This window comes from Hakea prostrata, chromosome 4 (genome assembly GCF_041222555.1).
Source record: "Hakea prostrata isolate BN-2017 chromosome 4, UWA_Hpros_2, whole genome shotgun sequence".
Classification (NCBI taxonomy): domain Eukaryota; kingdom Viridiplantae; phylum Streptophyta; class Magnoliopsida; order Proteales; family Proteaceae; genus Hakea; species Hakea prostrata.
The window spans coordinates 55,175,817-55,189,116 of NC_142603.1; the positions used below are offsets into that span (position 1 = coordinate 55,175,817).

The 13,300-nt window shown below is 36.7% G+C and overlaps 2 protein-coding genes across 2 annotated transcripts; one reads left to right on the top strand and one right to left on the bottom strand.

Moving 5' to 3' along the window:
* Window positions 1–319: 319 nt before the first annotated feature.
* Window positions 320–1,792, bottom strand: LOC149019731 (UPF0481 protein At3g47200-like). Its single transcript, XM_089154123.1, has one exon. It carries the CDS (start codon window positions 1,790–1,792, stop codon window positions 320–322), a length of 1,473 nt encoding a protein of 490 aa, XP_089010249.1.
* Window positions 1,793–4,381: 2,589 nt separating this feature from the next.
* Window positions 4,382–7,821, top strand: LOC149019732 (small ribosomal subunit protein eS21). The gene is made up of 4 exons (XM_089153711.1): window positions 4,382–4,476; window positions 4,725–4,810; window positions 4,933–5,065; window positions 7,503–7,821. Exons 2-4 carry the CDS (start codon window positions 4,761–4,763, stop codon window positions 7,566–7,568), a joined length of 249 nt encoding a protein of 82 aa, XP_089009837.1. The 5' UTR covers window positions 4,382–4,476; window positions 4,725–4,760; the 3' UTR covers window positions 7,569–7,821.
* Window positions 7,822–13,300: the final 5,479 nt, after the last annotated feature.

Sequence of the window (13,300 nt, forward strand, 5' to 3'; positions counted from 1 at the left end):
TGACAAAACCTCACGGGATTTAGATGAAAATTACCTTCAATATAAAAGTAGACAACAATGCCTTTATTAAATTTGTAACATAGAGCTCTGGGCTCTACCAAACCCCATTTAGCATTCCCTAGGTCTAAAAATGATAGAAAATGACCCACAAGACACAAAACCGATCCGCTTTAGACACAAAAGCACATACAGAAATCCACACAGTAGTAAATTTGAGTAAACAAAGATTCAGAGAACAATGAAGAAGGTATCTCCAGACACCTATTATCAATAGCCAAGTAGTTGTAGGGTCTTCGTTGATTGCAACATGATTTAGCATCTAACTGTAATGAAATTTCCTTGAAGGCTTTGGAGCTTTTCGAGCCGCTTTGTCTCCTCCTCCTCCTCTAGGGAACATGGCAAAGTAAGCCTGTGCGAAAGTGAGAATGATAAGAATTAGTGCAACAACGGATGCAATTGCAGTCCAGGGACTTTTGAAATGCGTGATCGAAAGCTCCCGCAACCATATGAAACTCCTCTTCTGGTGGCAGTGCTCAATGTTGTCCATAATGGTGGTGTATTTACTTGGGATTGGCACCAATCTCTGTGACAGTTGATTGAAGAGATCGGCCACTTCTTGGTCACAGCCCAGTTTATTGATGAGTATACGCTTTGTTCGCAGATATTGAACGTCTTCAGTGTGATCAATGAGAGCATCCAAGAAGCAAATGTATGAAGTGACTATAGGATCATCTTTTGGGCCATCAGTAGTACTGCTTGCTTCATATGCGACCAAGTTCAACAATCTGGATTTTGTCAGGTCATCAACAATTAGTTCAGGAAGAAACACCTTTGCATGGTTCCAATGGATGTCAAACTTGACATCTTTTAAGCTTTTGCTCTCGCTTTTCTCGAACTTGATCCCTCCATCTCCAAGTTGAACGACTGAACGGAATGAATGATGCGCTCCATTTGATGATGATCTACTTTTAATCTCTTCTCCTGCATCAGCAGCGAGCACCTGATGGAGTAGATGGAGGAGGTGAAGATGTGTATCATCTATCTTGAAAGATGTCAAGTAGCAGCTGGGGGGTTTGTTGTCGATGTGAAGTTGATTTTTCAAAAACCTTTTGATCGGATCTTCCCAATCATTTACGCTGCCTTTGAACTTCATCAATGCCTTGAGAACTAGAAAGGGTAGCTGGTTCTCTAGCAATAACAAGTCACTCAGAACGAAGACTAGTTGGTGAGTCTTCAGCTTGGTACCTTCAGGCTTATTATCCACCGTCACAAAACTACGAATGATATAAAGAACGAAGCAACCATCCATCAACATCATGCAAGTGAACTTATCGCTGTCGCAGTCACCGTTGTCGATATCATAACATGACCTTGCATGGCGAGCAACCTCCTCGAACCAATTTAAATTTTCAAGGTCCTCGCCCAAGAACTCCTTCGCTATTGAAACCTTGAGCTTCTCCATTTCTTGGAGCTCCTTCTTCCCGTGATGGTAAGGTCCGATGGAGACCAGCATGGGTTCAAAGCAGCCTTTGTGTTGTTCAATGCCTCTCAGGAATGGTGGAACCTTGTGAATGTGCTCCCTCTTTCTTTCAGGTTGATTGGTGTTCAGCTCAAATAGTAGAGGCAGCAGCCACTGCGGATGTCTCCCTACGGTGGATCTTTCACGCTCATCAACTGTAAGGACAGGTGAGCTACTACTGCCTCTGCTGGTTTCATTTGGATTTTCCATGATAATCTTTGTCTTCTCTGAGATCTCAACGACAACAGCAGCTCTTTTGTTGATGCTGGCCATTATTCAAACACAAAAAAATCTTGGTTGCAGTGCTAGATTTATGCTATTTGCGTTTTATAAAATTTAAACTGCTTCCTTTGCTCAAATTTCAAGTTTGGTATAGAATAGAAATTCAAACTGCTTCTATCTTGGCAGATTAAAATAGGTTGATTAAGGTTATATTCATAGGACCCTGAAGAAGTCTTGAATTAGATATATGTTCTTTGCTTCAAGTTGCTAACATGATTCCAAGACCAAGATATCTCTTTGAAGATTTCAATTGAAGCTGGAGTTGCATATATCCTTGCGCTTGAGATTATGATGCATATGTTTTTTCTAGCGTAGAACATACTGCAAAGTAGGAGGTGATATTAGCAATGTGAGCAGGGGTGCTTTTTGTTAAAGACGAAATAAACCAAGAGATGATTATTTTATCTTGCTTTATCCCAAGTTGCATACGCCAAATTTGGGATGGTCGCAGTAGCAAAATTTTCGTTTGAAGTAGAATGAATTGTTGATGGAGGGCACGGCTTGTTGCCATCAATGTAGCCATTTAAATCGTGTGCCTATAAGACGAGAAGAAATTGAACTTTCCAAATGAAGTAATTTTGTCGATCGAGCTTAACTTGCAAAAGAGAGACTATATTGCTAGAGAAAAGGTTTGTTGGGTGAGTGGGTGATCTCAGAAGCCATAGGTGAAAGAGATGACGTAGAGTTGTTTAGTGGTAAAACCAACACCTCTTAGTGAAGAGGTTGTAAGTTCAACTTTCACCGAGGCATATGTAATATTTCCATCTCCTATATTTTAATTTTAAAAGCAAAAAAGAAGAAGAAGTTAGGGATGACATAAGGCTCTGTACATGACGTGCTTTGGTTTAGGATAAATCTACATCCACAACAAAATTGACGTCACCACTTTAGGTAAATCTTGTTGATTGATTGATATCTTCACTTTAGGTAAGTTTATCTGATTGATTGAATATTTCAAATTTGAATCCAAATTCTGAACATCCTCTATTTCTCATAAGTAAAGTGTGAAAGAACAAGCTGAGAATAAAATTGCAATCTAGAATAGATACAATGAGGAAGCCAGAAACAAAGCATCCGGAATGGCCTCTAATTCAAGTGAAATGACTGTACTTCACTAAGTAAAATAGACAATAGATTCAGTTGAAGACTGACAAAGTGGGGGAACAAGAAAACCTAACATAATTTTCTAAGGGAAAAAGGGGGCAACATTCTTTAGAGTTAATCTTCATTTCCTTCTTAGCAGACAAAGGTGCAGACTTTCACCATTCTTTACTTGTGTAAGATTTACCCCCAAAAAAAGAAAAATTAACAAATGTATCATTATTTAATTTTGTTCACAAGTAAAGAATTAGATGCCACTTTAGCCGCTAAAAAATTGAAAAATTATAATAATAATTATATTACAAAGAGATCTAGACTCAAATAATAATATTCAGTCAAATATGAATTTTTTACATAATAATAATATTCAGACAAATAAGAATTTTTTACGTGGCACCCACTATTATTGGGGTAAAACTAGTGGCCACGTACTATTTTATGGTAAGATGACATTAGGTTTTTCATTCGTTTTCCTCTAATGGAGACACTCTTAGACAATTCCATTAGCAATTGCCATAGAATAAAGATGAAGAAGTTGCTACAATCTTGCAGTCTAAGTTATCATGGAGAGGGAAACTTCGAGTTGGAACTAGTAAGTGTAGATGATGAAACTCGCTAGAGTAGCTACCACCACAAACGAGCTAGAGCTTTTGTTAGGCAGAGTAGATTTTGGGAGGGGGGGGGAGAAGAGAGAGAGCCTAACAAAGAGATTTTTTTTTTTTTTGTGTCTGAGGTTCACCTAACCCATGACCTCTCCAGTTTGAGAATCCTCGATACATCCCGAGGAGGGCTTTGTCATCTATGGTCTAACTCATGACCTCTCCACTGACTACATGTCACTCTTGCATTGACTACATGTCACTCTTTTTGTTTTTAGGGTAAACATCACTTCATTGAGAAGAATAAGAATGAAGCTACTAGGCCCAAAACAAGAGTAAGACTCCCAAGGAGTGGATATGGCCCACATTATCCGGCTTTGAATGGACAAAGCCTTCCATGTAAGAGAGTGGGCCAGCCCATTTTTCTCTCTAGGAATAACAGCAAAATTACAAAAAAACAAAATCTTTTTTCGACTCAACACCTCTCCAATAAGGCCTTCAACTTGGATTTTACAAGTAATTTTATTTATTAGTTAAAATCAAAAAAAGAAAAGAAACGAAGTGAATTTTAATGACTAAATATGGAATGATTTGGAGTTAGTCATGAATACGATAATTAACAAAATAACTGACTGCAAAAATTTCTATTTTAAATATGAAAATTTCATTTATCTTATTTTAAGTATGAAAATTTCCCTTCCAACCAAGCAAAAGGGTTTATATGGGCCCATTTATAGGTATTGTATTGAAGTATATAAATGGGGCTTATATGGGCAATATATAGTCCAAACAAAGTGGGCTTGTGGGCCGTGAGTAAGAAAGTGAATAAGGTTAATTCCGTCAATTCGGTGGATCGTTTTGGAGTCTAGGGTTTTGATTTTCTTTAAACGTCTTACAACCAGTGAACAGAAATCTTCCGAAAGTGTTCTCTCTTGCTTGTGTTGTTTAAACCTAGCAGCTTCGCAAGCCTCCCTGGTACGTCTTCTCCCCGTAATCAAGATCCATTTTTTCTGAGTCTAATTTTATGTTAGAGTTTTACTAAAATTGTAAGTAATTAATGTCTTTCTTTCAATCCTTAACGAATCTAAGGTTTCTGAAGAATCGATTGTTTGAAGCTTTTGTACGACTGTTTTGCTGGTTATACTTTCGGGTTTTAATCTTAAAAGAGCGAATATGTTCGTGTAAATATATTGATGGGTAATCGATGATTTAATTTGATGCAGGTTTCTCGATTCTAAGCAAACTCAGCACTTGCCAAGATGCAGAACGAAGAAGGACAAAACATGGACCTTTACATTCCTAGGAAGTGGTAAATATATACTCTGTAAATCATCCTCTAGTATTACACCCTAGGAACCTTTAATTGTCATTGAACCTTCATTATTAATCTGTGTATGTCGTTTGTGATTTTGCGATATGTTTGTTTTACAGTTCTGCCACAAATCGGCTAATCACTTCCAAGGACCACGCTTCTGTCCAGATTAATGTCGGTCATGTGGATGAGAATGGCCTATATACTGGCCATTTTACTACTTTTGCCCTTTGCGGTTTTGTCCGAGCTCAGGTCATTACTCTTGATCATTTTGCTGCTTCTAATTACTTTGCTCCTTTTTATTGTTGTTAGTTGGCACTCTGTCCATTTTTTCCTGCAACTCAAAAGTTATTATTAGTGTTCTGTTGCTGATTATGATTTGTGGGCCTGTGGTCACTGGGTGTTTGGTGTTAAGTGTTCTTTAATTCAATTTTCTAGCTAGTTATGTGATTCTTTTTAACAACGAATTGGGATTTCTACAAAAAAAGAGAGGGGAGATTTGCAGTTTTCGTCTCACTATTCTGGGAGAATAATTGCAATTTAACTGGGAAGGGGAGCATGGTGGTATCTCCTACAGTAGGTACTCTAGTTCTTAATTAGGGTGGCTAGCTTTTAAGCAAAAACATAATATTTTCATGGAGATTTTTTTTAAATTTTTTTAATTTTTTTTTGTGTGTGTGGGGAGGGGGGGGGTTTGGGGCATCTATAGCTGCAAGAATTTCCACACAATCTTGCCACTTGGTAGAATTAAGGGTAACTTCAAGAGAAGCATCTCAACCCTGGACTATTTAAAGGCAATTTGGTCTTAATTTCAGGAGGGAAGCATTGGTATTGAGTATCTTATCCATCATAGTTAACCTGTAGGTTTGCAATGGTTCGGTTCCCTGACTGACAATTGTGCAAGAGAGCTCTGTGAATGGTACATGTTGAATGATTTTTCAAATTTGGCCATTTTTCTGAAATAAACAAACTTGAAAATAATAAGGAATGCTATGATTTTTCATGCTTGTGTTCCAATGCTGATGATTGTTTCTGAGAAAGAACATTTAACTATGGGATAATAATTCTCATTTAAAATGAAGAGATTCTTCTCATACTGTTGAAGTAATGCTCTTAGTATTTATTATGTGATTCACATTTGCTGGCTCTGCTAAAATTTAACTGAGATGTCTTGTCATTATTGATCTCTAATCTCAATCATTCCTGGCTTTGCTCAATTATATAACTGAGATGTCTTTCACATGCTTGGGCTGTCTCTTTTCTCTTGAATACGTGGGAAGTCCTCGTTTTAGGTTTAGCTGAACCTTGGAAGGTTAATGATGAAACTTCCATCTTTGGGGATTGATAGGAAACTCCATAATTGCTTCCCAACTGATGGGTTTATCTGAAAGCATGCAGAGAATTCATGATGTTATTGGAAAGCTCAATCATTGGGAGAAACATTATTATTTGTAGTATTAGTTGACCTTGTCCATTGGGGCATTTTTCCATCAAGAGTTACATTGAGTTTTGTTCTTGGTAGTTGGTGTTGGAGGATTGATTTTTCAAAGTCGGGATTCTTGTTTTATCTTGATACTTTTGGGAAATTAGGCTGCCTCGCATGTGGAGACCCTTGGGATTTGAAAGTTTGGGGGATTCAAAGAACATTTACATGGTTTTGCTCCCACAGTGCTCTTTCTGCATCTCACTGAGTAAACTTCAGCTTCATCTTCTGCCCATAATGTTGTAGTCGAGTACCTTACATTCAGTGAGGAAGTCAGATAAAGGGCTTGTGTTCTTTTTGTTTTGAGATCTTGACAAATCAGTGGCTGCTTTTTTTCATTGTGTGTGATGTTACATTTGGTCAACTTAAAAACATTATTTGTTAATAACGGTGGGTCATACATATATATGGGTGAGAAGTTGTTGAGTTTGGATCTTCTATTGATAGTATTATGCAAAGAGAATGATGTGATTTTATAGCTAAATGTATTGTTGGATCATATAGGTGGATTGGAGAGAGCTGTTGCTGGATTAAAAATTTTCTATTGGTAATATTTTGCAGATAGATTGACTTGACTTGATACATAGCTGGATCAACATTTGATTTGATTCTTTAGTTAGGCTTGGAATTCAATGTAGAATTTTCTTCATTGCTAGTTGAGAACATTATTTATTTATCAAAGTTGAGAAACTAATGCGTCGGAGAATTCAGAATCTTTTTTGAGATTCACAACTTGTTCTTCTTGAGTGAAATGAGGTTGCATCATGTGTTATCCTTGCATGTGTTTGTCTAAACATTTTTGGACTGAATCTAGTAATGGCCTCTTTCCACTTTGCTCTTGTACATTTGGGTGCATTCTTATTATTTTATTAGGGCGGATTGAATAATTTTGTCCGCCAGTCACACTTTGTTTGGGGGTTGGTGTACTGTATTACGTTAAGGTTTTTAAAGACTCATTAGGTTCAGGCGTTTTCTGTCGCATTGTTTGAAGGTTTACGAACTATTACCACAATTATCCAGGATTCTGTGTCCGTAAACTTTATATGGTATCCTCCATCTTGTGGCCCATTTTCCTTAGAATTTATGTTTGTGTCTTCTATACATTATTATCCTGGTTTAAGATTTGATATTTGCTTTGTATTTCATATTCTGTTTGCTTTCTTGTTTAGTCAAATTAAATATTAATAATGGGGGTTATTATCACAGGGAGATGCCGATAGTGCACTCGATCGGCTGTGGCAGAAGAAGAAAGCTGAGGTTCGACAACAGTAGAAGAGTATTTTTCAGGCAGGCTTTGGATTCGACAGCCTGCGTGAGGAGGTTTAGAAACTGTTTTGCAATGACTTGCTTTAAATTCTAGTTTCAGCCAATCTCGAGTGGTAAAGAAAAGGGAAGAAAAACTAGAGATTGAGATATTTGAATAGTATTTTGTCGTTGTGTCTTTTCTGTCGTGCAAGGATTCTGGTTTTTCTCATTTACATGTTTGAAACCCTTAATTGATCTTATATCAGCCCTGCTTGCACTAGTTTGTTTTTGGTTTTTTGGTCAAGTGTTTATACAGACTGGATACTTTATTGCCCTGGCGTTTTGGGAGTATCAGTAGGAACCTTTAACCCATGTTTCAGAACTATGATTTTGGCTGATGCATGAACCAGGTTCAGATGGATTCCAGATCAGGGGAGAGATCTTTGCTCTCCAGATGCCGCAGTGAGTGACACGTGTCCCTGGATAATCTTGAATAGCAGGAGATCCGCCACCCAATTCGTAACTTAATAATAATAATAAAAATTTTCTTATGACCTTTTTGCCTAAGATCAATGGTTGCGTTATTAGTTCAAAGGACTAATGCTTGATAGATCAATCACAAAAGTTTGAATATGAAGAGGTAAAGGCACCAATAAAAAAAAAGGAAAACTCATGTGTCTGTTTGGTTCTATTTTTTTTTTTTTCGTGTTCAGGAATCATCATAAGAGAAATATCTGTTGGAAATCTTGGGATAAAATGTTCTATTGGACCTGAATACGCGGGCCCGTTGGTGGGAACTTTTCAAACTTTACTGATGGAACCAAATTATTTTCCAAAGAGGATATTTTTCCATCTAGATTTGGGGTCCACACAATATGTAATGAAAATAGGTCAAAGGAGCGTGGCCCGGCGGTGTGCGAAAGATTGGGTGGATTGTAATCTTCATGGAATTGGAATATTATTGGTGTCATTTTGGTATTCCTTTTCCCCTCTAGGCAAAGTAGGATGAGAACCTTCAAATAGGACACAAGATTATTCTTTCATTAGTGTATCCTTCAATGAATCGATGCTTCATTGCTACATTGTGAGTTTTTCTTTTTATTTGAGGTTCATCCGAGTTAGTTTGCACGCTCCTCTATTACATCTTCGAAGGTAGCTTTGTCGTCTCAAGGGTTGAACCCATGATCTCTCCACTGAAAAGTATGAATCTTACCACTCTACCAACCCTACATTGACGTTGTGAGTAAGTATTTTCATGCGTGCATTCTCCAATGTTACTGATTATTCACTCCTAATCCTTGAAATCATCCTCTCTGAGAGTGCCATTATTAATTATTTGTCAAAACATTGTGTGAAAATGCTATTATTAATTTGTTTATCACGCAATCCTTTGATCGATTTACTAAAGGTGAGGTGAAGAGTGGATGGTGAAGGAGACAGGAAGAAGGAGATGGAAGCTGAAGGGTCTTAGAGTTCTGGTTCGGTTTTCACCCTTTGATAAAAATGTGAGGGAGAAGAAGGAGATGAAGATTGACAGAATAATTGTATAGGAAAATAAAATATTTAAAAAGATTGATTTTTTGGTAATAAAAATCAGTTAATTCTTGTTATGTAGGGTTATCTAAGTTCACATATCGTCCATTAAAGTGTCAAGGGAATACAAACCTCTATCCTCACAAGGAGACACTCTTGCAAATCAGGGTTTTGACATGGGATTTGTAGCGATTACTATGCATGTAACCATATTTATCCAGATGATATGATGATGTTACTTTATTTCTTTTTCTATCTCAAAGATCTTTGTTTCTTCAATTACTCCCGTTACACCCTATATGAGTGCTTGTTCTAGAATAAGAAAGGCTTTGACTGAATTTCTTCCGCTCGAACTGCCCCCCTTTGGCATCAAACAAGGGCAGAAAAAATTAAACTATTCTAGGAAATCTCAAAGTAAAAGGATTAATAAGATAAGTTTTATTAAATTAAGAAAGCCTGTTTGTTATTATGGTGTGTTACTTTTCGGATTCACATCCTCGTTTTGTAACAAAGCTTTTATATATAGGATTCGGGGAAAACATGCCTCTGTAAGTTGCCTTTTTCGAGATGATCTCAACCCCCCCCTTTCCTCCATTGGCAATTCCCTCAATTCCTGGATTGTTTCATGTGGCATTTAAGGAATTCAATGGTTATCCAACTTAAACTAAATTTGAATTTTATTTAAACCCACCCATAAATTTGAATTTTATTTAACTCTAGTTTGTTGGGTAACCTTTGGATTCCTTACATGCCACATGGCACAATCTTATAGAAAAATTACAGGGAATTGTAGAGAAATGAATTACACGAGGATGTGAATCCAAGTGGGACCTACATTCAACAAAATCCTTTCGTTTTCATTTTATTCCGCACCCCATTAGGTGTGGGTCCATATATTTATTTTCCCATCATAACAAACTATACGCCTCACAAGTGCTTAAGCTGTATGACAAGCCAGATTCCATTAATTAAGCGATGTGAAATCTTGAATATATATATCTCGAGAATAAAACTTAAATATTTCATTGACACTTTAACGTCTCTTAAAGTAATTATGAACCTATAAAGCCTATAAGATGTCGCACGTGAAAGGACAAATAAAATCCAAGTCTTATTGTTTTTAAAATGAAAATTGAGTGATAATCTTGTCGATGCTTTTTTAATTTGAAAGCGAAGTATGAATTCGCGTGATAAAACAAAGATTTTGAGGACTTATAAAAAATTGAATGCAGGGGATATTATGTCATTATGTGTCATATCGGAATTATGTAGGCAAGCATTATGAAAAAGGGATTTTTATTCGTGGTAGAGCGTATATCGTCCGTGCACTGCTACGAGATCAACACATGGCATATTGAACTCGGATTGTCACTATTAAAAATGTGAGGGGTGTGATCATAATTTTAAAATGGATAATTTTCATTTAGACCTCTGAAGTTTGGTCCAGGTCACTTTTAGTCCAATTTAAGTTTTCTTTTGCAAATTGCTCCTTTGTAGTTTCAAGAAATGATTAAATAAGGACATGTCTAACAGAAATAGTTAGTTTAATAAATTTTGTGACAAAAATACCCTTGTGTCTTTGACATAGTTGGAAAATTGGGATTATTTTGAAGCCAAATCTTGTGTTGCAAGTCCCAATCATAGATCTTGGGGTCAAGAGTGTTGATAACGTTAGGATTGAAATCAGGCTCAGCAGGTTCAAAAGGGTCTATTGGATTGCTATTTTAACAAATCTCAACAATAATTTGATTAGTTTCCTTGATGATATTCTGATTCTCTGCCTCAGCATCTGGTATTCCGGCAAGAGGTTGCCGACGCCAATGGTGCCACGACGAACAAGAATGGTGACTTTGAGATTGTTGAAGGTCTTCTTGATCTGACGACCATGAGGTAAGCCTGAAGAAGTCCGGCCGTTGAGTTTGGTGCTGCTGATGGGAAGCAAACCACCAGCTCCTCCACTTTCTCTTCTGAGCTGTGTGGCTCTCTTGACCCATCTCTTTCTATCAATGTAACCCTGTTTCGTCTTCTCTCTTCCAATCAAATCACATAAAAGAGAAGATGTTAGAGGTGTCATAGACAAAGAAGAATCCTAATAGCGATGGATTGATATCTTCATAGTTGAAGAGTGTGAGAACACAACAGATGAGGCAGGGAAGAAGAAACCACACCGGTACAACTGAACGGTGAACACCGACGATACCAACCAAGATTCTCCCATTCCATAATATTTTATTTTCAGCTTTATTCCAAAAGACACAAGGGTATTTTTGTCACAAAATTTACTAAACTAACTATTTCTGTTAAACATGTCTTTGATTAATCATTTATTGAAACTACAGGGGAGCCATCTGCAAAAGAAAATTTAAACTGGACTAAAATTGACCTGAACCAAACCTCAAGGGATCCAGATGAAAATTATCCTTTTAAAATTGGTTTTACACATGAAGTTTTAGACTTTCTAAATTTACATTAAAAACCCCTTATAAGAATGGATGAAAGCCTTCTTCTCATCATATGCAAAACCCAATTTCGTTGAATGCACAGCCAATTTCGCTGATCAAACCCCTCTTGTTCTTCGAGTTACCTAACCTCTTGCAATTTTCTTCTAGATTAAATTAGACATTTTATCATCACCGTGGCAAAATCGACATCTTCAAGAAAATTTTCTAGGGGTTTTTAATTTTCTTGAAGATGTCGATTCTAATAAGGGGTTTTTAATGTAAATTTAGAAAATTTAAAACCTCATGTGTAAAACAAATTTTAAAATTACGTTCACATCCCCGCATTTTTAAGTAGTGGTTGTCCGATTCTAATTTGCTAGGTGTCGATCTCGTAGCAGTGCGCCGATGATATCCGCTTTGCTGCGAATAAAAATCCATGAAAAAGTCTTGTTTAACTTGACAACTACTTACCAACAAATGATAGATCAAGTGATGGAGGCTCTGCTAGCTATTGTAAAGACATGAAACGTGACACCACACATTTCTTAATTACAAATCCATGGTCCCGCACTAATTCATTGAGAAAGTTGGTAGGTCATGACTGTGATTTGACATGTCCTAAATATAATCATAACAGTAGATTATGTTGATCATGAAAAGAAAAAGGGTTCTACAACTAACTTCTTCAGTTTCAAATGGGGGAAAAAGAAACAAAAATTTTGGTGGAGACAGATAACTGGCACAATTAGCAGTTGAGATAGAGATAGGGTTGAATCATGTATAAGAATCTTTAAAGTTTTGGGAAGATCTATATCCTTGCCCTTCTTATTTATCAAGATTAAGCAGCATTTTGAATGATTTAAGGCAAATGGGAGAAGGGGGGGGGGGGGATTTTCTAGCAGAATATTTTGAGAATCCAATAAGCACAATTTTGGATAAATTTTAAAATTTGAAGTACTCCTACAACAACTTGATTTATTTATTCGTCTTTATTAAGTATTCCTTCTTCTTAAATATTTTAGTATAAAAAATATGAATAAAAAATGAGTTTTTTAAATGAATCCCCTCCATTTTCATGGGAAACAAACCACACCCACTCTAAAATTAAAACCTTGCAAATACCCCCTCTACCATTAACCTCGTTACTTAAGACTGTTAACTAATTTTAATATGACCATATTATTCTTAAATATGGTAATGTTTGAATTTTTTTATTTTCAAGAGTTTTTTACATGAGCCCCTCTAAAATAAAAAACCTTGCAATCCCCCTCTCCATTCCCGTATGGAGCCATTTTCCTTAAATATGGTAGTTTTTATTTTCAAGAGTTTTTTACATGAGCCCCTCTAAAATAAAAAACCTTGCAAATACCCCCTCTACCGGAAGAACATTTGGGGAGAAGCAATGCGTACCTCACTTGCATTTTTTTTCTTCTTCTCCTGCAATGTTTCTTCTTCTCAAGATGAGGTACACACTGCTTCTCCTCAAATGTTCTTCCGGTGGTAATCGTGGACGTTGATTGGCATTAGTAATGACAGATTACGAGGCATCGTGAGTAACTGTGAGGAGTGAGATGGTATGGCTTTGAAAATAAGAAGTTCAAACGTTACCATATTGAGGGTAATATGGTCATATTAAAATTATTTAACAGTCCTAAGTAACAAGGTTAATGGTGGAGGGGGTATTTGCAAGGTTTTTTATTTTATTTTAGAGGGGGTGCGTCTTGTTTCCCATGAAAATGGAGGGGGCTCATGTAAAAAGCTCTTGAAAATGAAGTTCAAACGTTA

What these genes read in the sequence shown, in the direction of transcription:
- LOC149019731 (XM_089154123.1), bottom strand. Translation starts at nt 1,792, where the DNA reads ATGGCCAGCATCAACAAAAGAGCTGCTGTTGTCGTTGAGATCTCAGAG.
- LOC149019732 (XM_089153711.1), top strand. Translation starts at nt 4,761, where the DNA reads ATGCAGAACGAAGAAGGACAAAACATGGACCTTTACATTCCTAGGAAG. An exon ending in CTTTACATTCCTAGGAAGTG is followed by an intron (nt 4,811 to 4,932) that starts GTAAATATATAC and finishes TTTGTTTTACAG; the next exon opens with TTCTGCCACAAATCGGCTAA. An exon ending in GCGGTTTTGTCCGAGCTCAG is followed by an intron (nt 5,066 to 7,502) that starts GTCATTACTCTT and finishes TTATTATCACAG; the next exon opens with GGAGATGCCGATAGTGCACT.